At 43.8% G+C, this 17,451-nt stretch overlaps 1 protein-coding gene across 1 annotated transcript in view; it reads left to right on the forward strand.

The window, feature by feature from the left end:
- LOC134351111 (bone morphogenetic protein 1-like) overlaps positions 1-17,451 on the forward strand; it is a 273,809-nt gene that overhangs the window by 237,122 nt on the left and 19,236 nt on the right. The window contains exons 12-16 of the mRNA XM_063057200.1: positions 4,940-5,085; positions 7,050-7,245; positions 11,039-11,164; positions 13,268-13,428; positions 15,078-15,258. Of these exons, the coding sequence (XP_062913270.1) occupies positions 4,940-5,085; positions 7,050-7,245; positions 11,039-11,164; positions 13,268-13,428; positions 15,078-15,258 (810 nt within the window). The remainder of the gene's footprint in view (positions 1-4,939; positions 5,086-7,049; positions 7,246-11,038; positions 11,165-13,267; positions 13,429-15,077; positions 15,259-17,451) is intronic.

Below are 17,451 nucleotides of genomic sequence, written 5' to 3' on the forward strand. Positions count from 1 at the left end.
CACCACCAGGTTCAGGAACAGTTATTATCCAACCACCATCAGGTCCCACACTACCAGGTTAAGGAACAGTTATTATCCCTCAACCATCAGGTCCCATACCACCAGGTTCAGGAACAGTTATTACCCCTCAACCATCAGGTCCCACACCACCAGGTTCAGGAACAGTTATTACCCCTCAACCATCAGGTCCCACACCACCAGGTTCAGGAACAGTTATTACCCCTCAACCATCAGGTCCCACACCACCAGGTTCAGGAACAGTTATTACCCCTCAACCATCAGGTCCCACACCACCAGGTTCAGGAACAGTTATTACCCTACAACCATCAGGTCCCATACCACCAGGTTCAGGAACAGTTATTACCCGTCAACCATCAGGTCCCACATCACCAGGTTCAGGAACAGTTATTACCCCTCAACCATCAGGACCCACACCACCAGGTTCAGGAACAGTTATTACCCTACAACCATCAGGTCCCATACCACCAGGTTCAGGAACAGTTATTACCCCTCAACCATCAGGACCCACACCACCAGGTTCAGAAACAGTTATTACCCCTCAACCATCAGGTTTCTGAACCAGTGAGGATAACATCACTCACCTCAACTCTGAACTGATCGCTGTGGACTCACTCAATCTATGGACTCAATTTCAAGGACTTTTGAACTGAGTTTATCAGTATTACTTATGTATTTATTTGTTATTAAAATAACTGCATTTGCACAGACTGTTTTGCTTATTGATTGTTTGTTGGTCTGTGTGTAGTTAATAATTGCTGCTCTTGTACTGTGTATGCCTACAAGAAAAAGAATCTCAAGGTAGTATATGGTGACATATAGATTCTTTGATAATAAATTTACTTTGAACTTTGAACTTCATGGAGTGCCTCCAGAGCTACAAAACAGGATGGGGGAGGAGGTGGAGGAAAGAATCCAGGGGTATCTCATTTCAAAAGCCTTTCCATGTGAAGTGGTTCATTCAGAGGAGAGAGGGGGCATTGTTTGTGTTTGCTCATATACTCACCTTGGCTACTGAGGGATAATTATGCCACATGAGGGCTCATCGTCTCCCTCTGCTGGTCAAAGCCACTTAGTACTGCTGGGTTCTGCTTTGAAATTTAAATCAACTAGTTGGAATAAAGGATCAAATGATCGATGAATTTTATTCGCCATATACATTCACATGTGTTAGGAATTTGCTGTGGGGTATTCGCTTGACATGCACCAAAAAACAGCAAAGTTGTAAAGAATAAAGAATTACATTAAAATAATGTTAGAGGTCAAAGTATGGATATGGAATATAATGTGCATAAATACATAAATACCAGCACTTGAACAGAATTATCAAAAGTGGTTAAAAGTTTTTACAGTGCAGTGCAGTAGCTGGGGGTGGGGGTGGTGTAAGTTGGAGGGGGCTAGAATACAAGACACAGCAGCAGAATGAGGCCATTTGGGTCATCAAGTCTGCTCCACGGGCCTAGCTAGAAAGGTTAGATTAACTGCCTAGGTGAAGAAACTTTTAAGATGCAATGTGTTATTTTAGTAGCTCTTTAGCAGCGAATTCTAACCAAATCAAATTGCCACTGCTGGCGGCCCCCACAGATTTGCTATACTTGCACTCAGCCTCAATAATGGTTGTTCCAGAAGTCGAAGATATGTTTTCAATCCATTATTAGCAATTGGCAAATGTACAATTGTGAAGCAATAAAACAGAACGTGTACCCAAGTGCAGGTCAAGGGTAATTAAGCGTAATTGAGCTGTCAACAAAAGCTGCACCATCCGTCAGTCCCCAGCTGCAATCTGACCAGAACAAATCACGAATACATAACTTGTTCCCGTTGCTTTGCCATGCCCCTACTCATGTGACTAATTATCATCATAACTGTGCAAGACAGAATGCAACGGAGGTAGGGAACAGATCATTGCTCCTCCCAAGACCTACCACATTTTCCAGAAAGGAGCTTTTGGAAGAAGTAGTTTGCTGGTTGGGTAGTGTCCACTATGATTTTTCTGTTTACTTCTTTGTCCTGGGCTCAAACAAGTCCTGCACTGATGGTAGACTGCAACTAATGACCTTTCCAGCTGCCCTGATAGTTTGCTGTAGTTTCATATATTGTGAGAGGCTGCTGCAGCAGACCACACAGCAATGGCTGATGTGAGACAATGAGACCATAAGATGTTGAAGCAGAACTAGACTATAAAGCCCTTCGAGTCTGCTCTGCCATTTCATCATGGCTGATCCATTTTCCCTCAGTCCCAATCTCCTGCCTTCTCCCTGTATCCCTTCATGCCCTGACTAATCAGAGCCCACTGCGGTCGAGTGCTTCCAATGGTGCTGCATCAGCAAGTTGGCGGCACTTGGAAGTTCATGGCAGGGAGAGTTTCTCCCTTCTGCCACCTGCGTGAGGAGATGAGTCTATCAGGACTTTGAGACTTTTTTTTACTGTGCCCATGGTCTGCTCTTTATCAAATTACGGTATTGCTTTGCACTGTTGTAACTATATGTTATAATTATGTGGTTTTTGTCAGTTTTAGTCTTGGTTTGTCCTGTGTTTTCTTGTGATATCATTCTGGAGAACGTTGTATCATTTTTTAATGCATGCATTTCTAAATGACAATAAACGAGGACTGAGTGTCCTCATAATCTAATCTAATCTAATCTAATCAAGAATCTGCCTCCACAGTCACCTGTGCCAAAGAATGGACAAGTGTAGTTATCCCCTTTTGTTCAAGAGCCTGATGGTTGTGCTGGATGGGCTGATTTGCTTGTATCTGTGCTGTGGTGTTCTTTGACTCTATGACTCTCAATGGCCATCACAACATTGTGGGCCGAAGGGCCTGTTCTCTACTGCAATGTTCTAACTTCTATATTTTAAAATGTGTCATCGATCCCCATTGATGGTCCTTAATGTGCTGAAATGGTATTTGACATTAACCTGAGCTTTTATCTGTTTCAATTTTGATCCAACACTCCAATTTCTCTACATAACTTATAAAATTCTTTAATCCATTTAATCTTCTGCACTCAAGGGAATATAAATTCAGACAGTATAATCCTCCTCAGTGTAAATAATTTAACATTTTACTGTGAACCTGTGCTGTGTCCTTTCTAAGATATTTACTCAGGGAACATTTCACAAGTCATCACTGTGAACTTCTGTAAATAAAATATCAGAGAGTGTTTGGTCGATGAAGTCTGTGTGTGGGGGTTAGTTTAAAGGAGATGTTCATGGTTTTACATACAGAGTGCTGGGCGATTGAAACACACTGCCAGAAAAAGCAGCCTCACAATACAGGAGTTAAAAAGTCAGTTTGGCAGGCGGATATAGCATGGTGGTTAGCGCATCACCCTACAGTACTGGTGACCTGGGTTCAATTCCCGCCACTGCCTGTAAGGAGTTTGTACCTTCTCTCCCTGACTGCATGGGTTTCCTCCGGGTGCCCAGTTCTCTCCCACAGTCTAAAGATACCAGTGGTTGGGTTAATTTGACGTTGTAACTTGTCCCATGATTAGGCAAGGGTTAAATCGGGGGTTGCTGGGTCGCACAGCTTGAAGGGAATGAAGAGCCTATTGCACACTGTATCTCAATCAATCAATCAATAAATTAACTCACAAACAACCAGACACCAGGCGATCCAGACCATGTTTTGACAGGACTAGAATTTATTTATTTATTGAGATACAATACAGAATGGGCCCTTCTGGCCCTTCAAACCATGTCAGCCAGCAACCCCTGATTTAATCCTAGCCTAACCACAGGACAATCTACAATGACCAGTTAACCTGCCAATCATCTGTCTTTGGTCTGTGGGAGGAAACCCACTCAGTCACAGGGAGAACGTACAAACTCCTTACAGGCAGCGGTGGAAATCGAACCTGGGCTGCTGGTACCATAGAGTGATGTGCTACCGTCCTGCTCCAAATATAAAAGTAAGGATGTGAGGCTGAGGCTTTATAAGGCGCTGGTCAGACTGCACTTGGCATTGTGAGCAGCTTTGGGCCTTTTACCTTAGAAAGAATGTACTGCCTTTGGAGAGGGTACAGAGGAGGTTTACGAGAATGAGCCCAGGAATGAAGGGGTTAATGGGCTGCCTTTGGAGAGGGTACAGAGGAGGTTTACGAGAATGAGCGCAGGAATGAAGGGGTTAATGTATGAGCAGCGTTTGATGGCTCTGGGCCTTTACTCACTGGAGTTTAGAAAAATGAAGGGGGAATCTGATTGTAACCTACCAAAAATTGAAAGGGTTAGACAGAGTGGACGTGGAGAGAATGTTACCTATAGCAGCGGAATCGAGGGTCAGAGGGTACTGCCTCAAAACAGAGGGATATCCTTTTAGAATAGAGATGAGGGGGGAATTTCTTTAGCTTGAAAGTGATTAATTTGTGGAATTTATTGCCAGTAATGGCTGTGGAGGCCAAGGTGTTAGGTATATTTAAAACAGAGATGGGCCCTTAATTAGTAAAGGTGTCAAAGGTTACAGGAAGAAGACAGGAGAATGGGGTTGAGAAGGAAAATATGTCAGCCATGATGGAATAGTAGAGAAGACTTGATGGGCTGAATGGTCTCATTCTGCTCCTGTGTTGTCTGGCCTGATGGTTTTATAATACGGACAATACATGCATTTGCCTACAGACCCAACACCAACCCCTATGGAATACTACTAGTCACCAGCAGCTAACCAGATAATCATAACTAAATCCGATCTCCATCCAGTGGTTCGTGTTGCATGGTACGGGAGCTTTGGGATAAATGGGAATTCCAGCTGACTACACCGGCACCCAGTCTTCAGTCAAAGTTTCACTCTTCACTGCTTGGAGCTGTCACTGGTTACATTTTACCTGTGTGGGTCTGAACACTCTTAACAATTGGTTTCAGTGATTGGAAACCTCACCAGAATCTTCCAGATAATTCCATTTCTTTTCTTTCAAACCCTTAGCCATCTGCGGAGGAGATATCAGCAAGGATCTGGGGCAGATTCAATCGCCCAACTACCCTGATGACTACCGTCCGTCGAAAGTCTGCATATGGAGGATAAGAGTGTCCGACACTTTCCACGTGGGACTGGCCTTTCAGTCCTTTGAGGTAACTTTCAAAGTTAAAAGGGAAAAAAAGCAGGGCAAATCGCTGGAGTTTAGAAATATGAGTAGGGATCTCGTTGAATTTTGAAAGGCCGAGACAGATTGGATGTGGAGAGGATGTTTCCTATAGCGAGAGAGTCTAGGACCAGAGGACACAGCCTCAGAATAGTGGGGTGTCCTTTTAGAACAGAGATGAGGCAGGATATCTTCAGCCACAGAATGGTGAATCTGTGGAATTCATTGCCACAGGTGGCTGTGGAGGCCAAGTCATTGGGTATATTTAAAGCAGAAGTTAATGGGTTCTTTATTAGTCAGGGCTTCAAAGGTTAAGGGGAGAAGGCAGGAGAATGGGGTTGAGAGGGAATATAAATCAGCCATTATCGAGATGAGTCCCTACTAAAGGACACTCTGTCAGTGGTTGCATAACCAGGACTTGTGATATGCACCAGCAGCTGTTACAACCATCCACCACCTGCTCCCACAGCTTCACCTGGCCCTGATTAGGGAAGAGTGGGGTTAAGCAGGTGCTACACCTTGCTCGAGGGTAACCTGCAATCTAGCAGAGGGAAGGAACACCTTTCACCTCCTTTGGTAGAGACGTATCTCCAACCTGCCACCCCCCATTTCCTCTGACTCACTATCAAACATCTGACAATGTTCTACCTTTCTTACTAGTTTTTTGTCTTAACTTTCTGTATTAATTTCTGCACTTTCAGTTCCCAGGCTCACTACTATTTCTGGTAACTTTTCATTTAATTTAGACTTTGGATTCTGTATTCAAACACAGGAGTAGCTTTTTTTCATTTTGGGATTTTGTACCTGAGAGAATTCTTTTTCCCGGTAACATTATCTTTTGAAACGCTAGAAGGCCATTTTCAATTTAGTTCATGCCTTTGAATGCATTCTCCCAGTCAAGCAATGACCAACTCTGTGCCCATACGATAGTTTATTCTTTTAGAAAACAAACCTTTGAACTACCTGACTTTACAATTCAATATAAAATTTCACCTCATTATTGTCACTCTCCCCCAAACGCCTGTGAAAACCAACTATCAATTGACCCGTTCTTATTGCATGAAACAAGACCCAAATTAGCTGATAATGCACGATAATTTAGAAGGCATGTGCTATCGTGAGAGGCTGGAGAAACTTGGGCTGTTTTCTTTGGAGTGGCGGACACTGAGGGGAGATCTGATAGAGGTTTATAAGATTCTGAGAGACATTGATAGAGGGGACAGGGACTATCTTTGTCCCAGGGCTGAAATGTCTAATACTAGAGGGCGTACATTGAAGGTGAGAGGGGGTAGTTTCAAAGGGGATGTGAGGGGTAAGTTTTTCACTCAGAGTGGTGGATGCCTGGAATGTGCTGCCTGGTGTGGTGGTAGAGACAAATACATTAGAGGCTTTTAAGAGATGTTTGGATAGGCACATGGGTGTGAGGAAGATGGAGGGATATGGACAATGGTGTAGGTAGAGACCCATATCAGAATCATGTTTATCATCACTCACATAGGTCATGAAGTTTGTTTATTTTTGGCAACAGCAATACCGTGCAATACATAAAATTATTACAGTGCTGTACAAAAGTAGTAGGCACCCAAGCTATATACATATGTGCCCAAGACTTTTGCACGGGACAGTATATGTTACCATATATAACCCTGAGATTTATTTTCTTGTGGGCTTTCACAGTAAATACAAAAATCAATGGAATCAATGAAAGATCACACCCAACGGGACGGACAAACAACCCGTGTGCAAAAGACAACAAACTGAGCAAATGCAAAAAAAATAGTAATAATAAAAATTAATAAATTAAGTATTGAGAACCTTCGATGAAGAGTCCTTGAAAGTGAATCCATAGGTTGTGGGAACAGTTCGGTGATGGGGTGAGTGAAGTTGAGTGAACCATCAAACCAGACAGTAATGGCTGATATGAAGACCTGAAATCTATCTTTTTCACTGCAGATCGAGAGACACGATAGCTGTGCTTATGATTATCTGGAGGTCCGAGATGGAAGCACAGAAGACAGCCCTCTAATTGGGCGTTACTGTGGCTACGATAAACCTGATGACATCAAGTCGAGCTCCAATAAACTGTGGATGAAGTTTGTATCCGATGGCTCCATCAACAAAGCTGGGTTCTCTGCAAACTTCTTCAAAGGTGAGGACTGCTCAGCAGATAAATTCATTGTTCACTGATCACTGAAAAGACATTGGGGGTGTGGGTATTAGTCAGGAATGTGGTATTGAGGTGGAGGTTCAACCAATGGAGGATCGGGCAGAGCCACTCAAAAGTGCCTACTCCTGCTGCTCCAATGATTTTATGATTATTAAGGCTTCAAGAAAAAAAGTGGAAGATCGTGGTTCCCAATTCCATGTTCAATCTTTAAGGCATTGGGGTGGTGGGGTGGAGATGTGTCTCTACCAAAGGAGGTGTAAGGTGCTCCTTCCCTCTGCTATCCTACAGGTCACCCTCGGGCAAGGTGGAGCACCTGCTTAGCCCCCGATCAGGGTCACGTGAAGCCACAGGTGGTGGATGGTCATATGAGCAGCCGGTGCAGATCACAGGTCCTGGTTATGTGACCACTGACGCCAGGCAGACAATCTCTGAAGAGTATTGATAATGGCTGGGGTCACCCGTCTTGTAATGGCACTGCCCAGAAGAAGACAATGGCAGACCACTTCATGGAAAGACCATGATGCCCATGTCATATGAGATGACACAAAATGAACAAATGAATGCTGTTTAAGGCCCTTCAGCCCCCAGTGTTATGCCAACCCTTTAATCTGCTCTAAGATCAATCTAACCCTTCTTTCCATACAGTCCTCCATTCTTCTATCATACATGGACCTATCTAGAAGTTTCTTAAATGCCCTAATGTATCGGTCTCTACCCCAACACCTCCCCCTCCCCCCGCAGGGTGTTCCATGCACCCACCTGTTCCTTGTGTAAAGAACTTACCTCTGGCAATCCCCCCTCCAAACATTATGCCCCATTATATTAACCATTTCTGCCCTGGGAAATATTTTCAGGCTATCCACTTGATCTATGCCTCTTATCATCTTGTATACCTCTATCAAGTCACCTCTCATTCTCCCTCACTACAAAAAGAAAAGTCCCAGCTTGTTCCACCTATCCTCATGGACATGTTTGGTTGGGAATTATGTTCCTTTTAGGCCAAAGTCAGCATGGTTTCTTTAAGGGAAAATCTTGCTTGCCAAATTTGTTAGAACTCTTTGAGGAAATAACAAGCTGGATAGATAAAGGAGACGGTGGATATTGTATACTTGGATTTTCAGAAGGTCTTTGACAAAGTGTTGCACAGGAAGCTGTTTTACAGGATAAGAGCCGTGGTATTACAGGAAAGATATTAGCATGGATAGAGGATTGGCTGATTGGCAGGAGGCAAAGAGTGGCAATAAATGGGGCCTTTTCTGCTTGGGAACCAGGTGACTAGTGGTGTTCCGTAAGGGTTGGTGTGGGACCACTTCTCTTTATGTTATATGTCAATGATCTGGATGATGGAATTGATGGCTTTGTGGCCAAGTTTGCAGATGAAACGAGGATAGGTGGAGGGGCAGGGAGACTGCAGAAGGTCTTAGACTAGGAGGATGGTCAAAGAGGAGGGAAATGGAATACGGTGTCAGGAAGCGTACAGTCACGCCTTTTGGTAGACAGTACAAAAGTGTAGACTGTTCTCTAAAGGGGAAGAAAATTCAAAAATCTGAGGTGCACAGGGACTTGGGAGTCCTTCTGCAGGATTCCCTAAAGGTTAATTTGCGGGTTGAGTCTGTGGTGAGGAAGGCAAATGCAATGTTAACATTCATTTCAATAGGACTAGAATATAAAATCAAGGATGTGATGCTGAGGCTTTTTAAGGCACTGGTGAGGCCTCACTCAGAGTACTGTGAGCAGATTTGGGCTCCTTATCTATGACAGGATGTGCTGATATTAGAGAAGGTTTAGAGGAGGCTCACAAGAATGATTCTGAGAATGAAAGGTTTATCATAGGAGGTGTGTTTGTTGGGTTTGGACCTGTTCTCGCGGGAATTTAGAAGAATGGCCGGGGGGAGGATCATGTTGAAACCTATTGAATATTGAAAGGCCGAGATCGAATGGATATGGAGTAGGTGTTTCCTACAGTGGGGGAGTCTAGGACCAGAGGGCACAGCCTCAGAATTCAAGGATTCTCTTTAGTACAGAAATGAGGAGGGATTTCTTTAGCCAGAGGGTGGTGAATCTGTGGAATTCATTGCCACAGACACCTGTAGAAGCCAAGTCATTAGGTATATTTAAAGCAGATGTTGATAGGTTCTTGATTAGTCAAGGTGTCAAAGATTACAGGGAGAAGGCAGGAGGTTGGGGTTGACAGGGAAAGTAAATCAGCCATGATCAAATGGCCTAATTCCCTCCTTTGTCTTATGGACCTATGGTCTTATATGAGAGTATCACATATTGAGTTCGATTCTCCTTGCATGTGAGTCTCCTCACTAGGAGCTGATGGAGTTCTTTGTAAAACTGTTAGACTTGGCTGTAATCACTGTCTGGCTGTCTGACTCATTTGGATAGACAGCTCTGAATTGATTTGCCAATCCTCATTTGGTTTTGGCCAAAGATGCTCTTGGCTGAGGTAATACAGATCCGTGCGGAGCAGAGACTGTGTGTCTACAGTGAGAGGGAGTGCAGATAGAAGAGCCTGCGACTTGAGATACTTTCAGTGTGAGCAAGTCCACTGGTAATGTGTGAATCATGGTCTTCTGAATCTTTGATTTAGAACTAACCCAGAGTACTGGAATGACATTGAAATGGAATGCTCGCGGTCATCCTTAGCAACCCCTCAGCTTGATCTTTAGAATAAGCAGTGTGTTCAGGTTGAAAGGTCTGTTGGGAATGTCTGTATGGTGCATACACTAAGGCTGTGGTTCACCAGAAAGGAAAATCCACCGGAATGGAAATTCCCTGTGGGTTGGTAGCGTGGAGATTTCACCACAACATTCCACAGATAGTTGGGAAGCTGGGAAGCTTCTGTCATGATGGTTATAAACACCAGGATGCCCGATGTGACCCGTTTGCTGGCCCGCGTCAGCAAATCCCAAACGAGGGAGAGATCTTGAGCGCACCTGGAACATTGGCCAGGACTGAGGAAGGGAATCCGCGTTCAGATGGCGGACTTTGTAAATCAGACCTGACTTAACTCAGGGATGTCCGTTTAGAACGGGGATGAGGAGCAATTCCTTCAGGTAGAGAGTGGTGAATCTGTGGAATTTGTTGCCACAGGCAGCTGTGGATGCCAGGTCGTTGAGTGTATTTAAAGCAGGGGCTGAGAGATTTTTGATACAACAGGGTGTGAAAGGTTACGTGAAGAAGGCAGGAGAATTGGGTTGAGAGGAAAGTGAGTCAGCCATGATCAAATGGTGTAGCAGACTCGATGGTCCATGGCATAAAAACGTTAGAAGCCTTGAAAAAATAGTGTAATTTACAGGAAGAAATAAATACGTAGTAACGAGAGTAAAATGGAGAGGTAGTGCTCATGGGTTCATGGACAGTTCAGAAATCTGATGGCAGAAAGGAAGAAGGTGTTCTGAAAGCATTGAGTGTGCGTCTTCAGGCCTCTACTGTAAAGTTGGGGTTGGAATCTGTAAGGAGCTTGTACATTAGTTCTCCCCGTGACCTCGAGTGCTCTGGCTTCTTCCCACCTTCTGCCGGTGTACGGGTTAGGGTTAGTAAGCTGTGGTCATGCTACGTTGGTGCCGGTAGCCTGGCGACACTCGCAGTCTTGTGTTGCGCGTGTTCATCCGTACGTTTGCGTCGACTGCATGGAGGTGTGGCTATGTGTACTTGTGTGTTTGGCGTATGGCTGTGTTTGTACTTGGTCTTGTCGGGGAGTCCCTGTGCGAACAGTCGGGGTCTCTGTTCATTAATGGGTTCTGATTCCTTTCCCTCCCTCTTACAGAGGTGGATGAGTGCTCGCGGCCTGACAACGGGGGGTGTGAGCAGCGCTGTGTTAACACCCTGGGCAGCTACAAGTGTGCCTGCGATCCTGGGTATGAACTCGCCAATGACAAAAGGAGCTGTGAGGGTAAGAGGATCTGTTGAAATCCAGAGCAACACACAAAACATACTGGAGGTACTCAGCAGGTCAGGCAGCATCTATGGAAGGGGATGAACAACTGATGTTTTGGGCTGAGACTCTTCATCTCCAGATGAAGGAATGTATGGTTTAACATGTGAGGAGTGTTTGATATCACTGGGTCTGTACTCTTTGGGAGTATAGGCCTACTGTGGGGATCTCATTGAAAGATATCGGTTACTGAAAGGAATGGATAGAGTGGACATGGAGAACATGCTTCCATTAGTAGGAGAGACTGCAGCCTCAGAATACCATTGACATGAGGAGGAATTTCTGCAGCCAGAGGGTGTTGAATCTTTGGAATTATTTGCTGTGAAGGCCAAGACATTGGTACATTTGAGGCAGAGATCGATAGTGTCTAAACGCTTGGACATGGCCCAAGTACGGAGAGTCAGAGACACTGAAGAAGGGGTGACAGTTCATTGACTTTATTGAGAAGTGCTCCAGAATTTAATGGAAAAGAAAAACAAAATAGGGTTGTTAGCTAAAACTCTCAAACTGAGTAGTTACGTATCAACACTGTGGCTGGAAGCAATAACTAATACTAAATGAGTACTACCCCTTGACAGTGTCAGTCGAAATGGTAGTCCTATATCCTGGACAAGGACGCAGGTAAGTAGGGAGCGTAAATGTTCTGTGCTTTTGGTCAAGTCTCGACAAGACTAGAATGAAAAGAAGGGAGTTAAATACCACCATAATGAGACAGTAATTAGCTGGAGTGTGCATACTCATGAGCACAATTGTCGAACCTGTTATGCAGCCCGCCCATATACGTAGAACCTGCAGCAGAGTCCAAGGATCTGACAGATAGGTTCTTGATTGTTAAGGGAGTGGAGGTGTTTAAGGATTACAGGTGGGAGAATGGGGATGAAAAAAATCAGACTCAATGGGCTGAATGGCCAAATTCTGCTCCTGTGTCTTACGGTCATACAAGAAAAGTAGGAAAGAATGATTAAAGATGGGAAATAAAATAAAAACATAAAAACTATGCAGGATGTTTGAGTGATCAGTGAAGATCTCCCAGTGCTGTATGATTGGACGACACCTGACCATCTGGACCAACATTCCCTCAAATGTTTTTTACAGCTGCACGGACCAACCACTGCTCTGAGCAGAAAATTTTTACATGGCCTGACAACTGTCATTTAAGTGTGATTTTTTTGGAATATGAGTTGGTGTTCAGCGGGCTGACGGTTTATTAACACTGAGCTACTGAATCCCATTCTGTGTTAATTGTTACAATTTGTAATAGTGTTGTAACTAAGACACTGACAATGGAAATACATTGAAGTTCTAAAACGTTTCAAAGTAAAGGTTGTTGTATGTTTATTATTTTGAAAATGTATGGATTATATTCATTAACACATAATTATAGGTTATATCACAATTATATTAACATAGATTTTACATTTGTATCAGTATAATTTAAAAATTACAGTGCTGTGCAAAAGCCTTAGGCACGTGTAAAAGAATTTGGTCAAACGAAGATGCTTTCAAAAATAATGAAATGAGAAGTTTCTAAATACCAAAAATTACTACAAAGAGTTGGGAACAGTAAACAAGTAAATCAAATCAATATTTGGTTTGACCACTCTTTACCTTTAAACTACATCAATTCTCTTAAGTACACTAATGTGCAGTTTTTTTTTAGAAATTCAACTGGTATGTTGTTCCAACATCTTGGAGAACTTGCCACAGTTCTTCTGCAGACTTTGGCTGTCTCACTTCTGTCTCTCCGGGTAATCCCAGGCAGCCTTGATGATCTTGAGATCAGGGCTCTGTGGAGGCCGTACCATTTGAAACTATTTTAAAAAATCTCGAGACCCTAAGATTTTTGCACAACACTGTATATTAACATAATTTCAAAATGATATTAGCATTATATAAAAGAAAATTCCAGCTGCGTGGCAACAAAGGCTATGTGCACGGGAGCATTTCAGTTACTGCGTGGCCGTGCAGCCCCGCAGCTTAGAGGGACAGTGAGCTGGAGGTTTGTTCCTTCCAAGACACAACTGTGAGCGTAATTTCCAATCTGTGTTTTGCCGACTACAGCTGCATGCGGTGGTTTTCTTACCAAGCTCAATGGCTCAATAACCAGCCCCGGGTGGCCCAAAGAATACCCACCCAACAAGAACTGCGTCTGGCAGGTGGTGGCACCGACTCAGTACCGTATTTCCCTGCAGTTTGAGTTCTTCGAGATTGAGGGCAACGACGTGAGTCTATATTATTGTGTGACTGTACATGCTGTTGTAACTATGTGTGCTCTGTGCGCTTTCGTTTAGCTGTTTGCACGTGTATGGTTGAATGACAATTAATTTGGCATGAACTTGAACCTGACTATGCTGGGGGCGGTGTGAGATCGTGCATCAGTGGGAGGGGGAGGAATACACTTAGTCTTTTTCCTGGGGATTGGGGAATTGAGAACTAGAGGGCACAGGTTTAAGGTGAGAGATTTAATAGGAATCTGAGAGGTGACTTTTAGACAGAGCATGTTATGTATGTGGAATGTGCACGAGGAGGAATTTCAATGGGAATACAACCTCTACTCTCACAGTCTCGTCGTATTGTAAACCCACAGTTGTAATCAAGGTCTCTGCAGCTAGTATGTTCAAGGCCTCGGTGGTAGTGATGAAGATATTCAACAAGCGCAAAGATGAACCCTTTACAATTCCACACTCACACACGAGGAATTCTGCAGATGCTGGAAATTCAAGCGACACACATCAAAGTTGCTGGTGAACGCAGCACGCCAGGCAGCATCTCTAGGAAGAGGTAAAGTCGACGTTTCGGGCTGAGACCCTTCGTCTCACCTTAAACCTTCGTCCTGACGAAGGGTCTCGGCCCAAAACGTCGACTGTACCTCTTCCTAGAGATGCTGCCTGGCCTGCTGCGTTCACCAGCAACTTTGATGTGTGTTGCTATTTGGTGCCAGAAGCATAGCGATACTTGCGGGCTGCCCCCAGCATGTCCTCAGAGTGTGTTGGTTGTTAACACAAGATACACATTTCACTGTATGTTTCAACATACATGTGATAAGTAAAGCTAATCTCCCATGTAATGCTGATCCCTTTTATGCTACTGATGGGAATCTGGCATTAACAGCTCTGCAGTAGCACACACACAAAGTGCTGAAGGAACTCAGCAGGTCAGGCAGCGTCTATGGAGAGGGATAAGCAGTAGATGTTTCAGGCCAAGACCCTTCATGGCGATTGGAAAAGTAAGGGGAAGAAGGGGAGGAGGGGAAGGAGTACAGGCTGAAAGGTGATAAGTGAGACAAGGTGGGGAGGAAAAGTGGGACGAAGTAAGAAGAGGGAGATGAGAGGTGGAGGATGTAAGGGGCTGAAGTGGGGAGGAATCTGATGGAAGTGTCAATAGGACCATGGGAGAAAAGGAAGGAGGAGGGGTACTGGAGGGGGGTGTTTAATAGGCAGCTGAGAAGAGAAGAGGTATGAAGGGAACCAGAGAGGGGAATGGAAGAAGAGAAAATTACTGTAGGTTAGAGAAATCAACGATCATGCCATTAGGTTGGAGGTTACCCACTTCTATTCTGGCATATCAGTCCATGGCCTCCTCTGCTGCAACGATGAGGGCATTCTCAGGTTGGAGGAGCAACAGCTCATATTCAGTCACGTGATCTCATAGAAACGGGGTTAGGGCAGGGATTCCCAACCTGGGATCTGTGAATCCCTTGCTGAATGGTATTGGTCCATGGCTTAATAAAGATCGGGAGCCCCTGCCCTGGAGCGGGGTACAAATACTTTAGGTGTTGTGCTCTGCTTGCCGCGTCCTCGTGTACTGATGTGGTGTGTGCTACATTCCTCTGACTTGAGTGATTTCACCCTTGGCAACCGTTGGTGTCCAGGTCTGTAAGTACGATTACGTGGAAGTGCGCAGTGGCCTCTCCGCTGACTCGAAGCTACACGGAAAGTTCTGTGGAGCAGAGAAACCTGAAGTGATTACATCTCAGTACAACAACATGCGGATAGAGTTTAAATCCGACAACACCGTCTCCAAGAAGGGTTTCAAGGCCCACTTCTTCTCTGGTATGTAATGTTAACATTAAACCTCCCTCCATTCTGCTTGCCTTTCTTTCCCCTGCACCTGCCTTAAAGATCAGAAGGGCACCTGAGGACCAACTTTTACACTCAACGGGTAGTGAGTAGACAGAACGAGCTGCGTTCTTGTGGAAGTAGATACATTCATCATCATCATTATGTGCTGTGTCGTATGACGTGGGTGATCATGATCTTATTCATGACCATGATTGTTCTTGGCAAATTTTTCTACAGAAGGGCTTTGCCATTGTCTTCTTCTGAGCAGTGTTTTTACCAGATGGGTGACCCCAGCCATTATCAATACTCTTCAGGGATTGTCTGCCTGGTGTCGGTGGTCACATAACCAGGACTTGTGATCTGCACCGGCTGCTTACACGGCCGTCCACCACCTGCTCCCATGGCTTCACATGACCCTGATTGGGGGCTAAGCAGGTGCTACACCTTGCCCAAGGGTAATCTGCAGGCTAGTGGAGGGAAGGAGCACCTTATACCTCCTTTAGTAGAGACATATCTCCACCCTGCCACCCTCCAGTACATTAGTATCATTTAAGAAGCACTTGGAGGGGTGGGACTTAGGTGGTTATGGACTAAACATGGGAAGTTGGGACCAGCTGGGTGGGCACCATTATCGGAATGGACTGTTTGGGCTGAAGGGCATCTATCTGTGCGGTATTGCTCTGTGACTCTAATGCCTGCCGTAAAACATGAGCATAGAACTGTACAGCACGATACAGGCCCTTCGGCCCACAACGTTGTGCCAATCTTTTAGCCTACACTAACAGCAATCTAACCCTTTCCTCATTTTAAACATAGAGCACAAAATGATACAGTACTCTACAGGCCCTTCAGCCCACAATGTTAACCTACTCCCAAATCAGTTGTACCCTGGAGTTCCCAACCTTGATAATGCCATAGACCTCTCTCATTAACTGTCGGGAGCCCCTGATCTAACTCTTTCCACTTTCATTTTTCTGTTATTCGGGAGGGTAGCTAAGAATCTTGATTTCTTAATGTAACCTTTTTGGATCACTGATCAACAAATCAAGAATATCGCTGGTAAAAAGCTCCTCTGTTCTTCAGGTGGATGTTTGAAAGCAAAGGACAATACCATTATCATGGGAAAAAATGAGATTATGAACAGATGGACTGAGTATATTCAGGAATTGTTTGAAGACGATCGAGGCGAAAAACCAGAAATTAAGAAAAACATTGAAGGTCCAAGTATTTTAAAATCTGAAGTTCACAATGCAATAAATAAGATGAAGAAAGGAAAGGCAGCAGGTCCTGATGAATTAGTAATAGAACAAGTTATCGCCCTTGAAGATTATGGAATCGAAAAACTTACTGATTTAATCAATGACATTTGTGAGACTGGAATAATACCAGAAGAGATGAAAAAATCAGTATTTATCACTCTTCCTAAGAAAGCTGGAACAATAGAATGTGAATTACATAGGACCATAAGTTTAATGAGTCATATCACCAAGATACTTCTAAGAATTTTGATGGCAAGAGCTAAAAGTAAGATACAAGCTGAAATAGGTAAAGAACAATGTGGTTTTGTGAAAGACAAAGGTACAAGAAAAGCAATATTGATCTTATGGATACTATCAGAACGAGCTATTGAAGTGCAAAAAGATTTCTTTGTTTGTTTTATCGACTACACAAAAGCATTTGATAAAGTGAAGCACAATAAGTTATTTGAAATATTACAAAAAACTCTAGATCTAGATTTGTAAGACCTCCACCTAATCAGAAATCTGTACAGGGACAAACTGCCGCTGTAAGAATAGATGGAGAAGTGAGTCAGTTTACGAAAATCAAGAGAGGCATTAGACAAAGGTATGTTTTCTCCCCTGATTTATTTAATGTGTACAGTGAAACAATATTACAAAAAATAAGAGACATCTTGGGAATCAAAGTTGGCGGTGAAAACATCAATAATTTCAGATATGCAGATGACACTGTGTTAATTGCAAGTACGGAGGAAGAACTACAAAACTTAATTGATATAATTGTTGAAGAAAGTGCAAAAATGGGTCTACCTATCAATTGCAAAAAGACAGAATGTATGGTGATACCCAAAAAGAAGGAGAATCCTATCTGCAGGCTGAGAATAAACAGGGAAGACATAAAACAAGTACAGAACTTTTGCTACTTAGGAAGCTGGGTGACATCAGA

This window comes from Mobula hypostoma, chromosome 8, assembly GCF_963921235.1.
Source record: "Mobula hypostoma chromosome 8, sMobHyp1.1, whole genome shotgun sequence".
NCBI classification, from domain to species: domain Eukaryota; kingdom Metazoa; phylum Chordata; class Chondrichthyes; order Myliobatiformes; family Myliobatidae; genus Mobula; species Mobula hypostoma.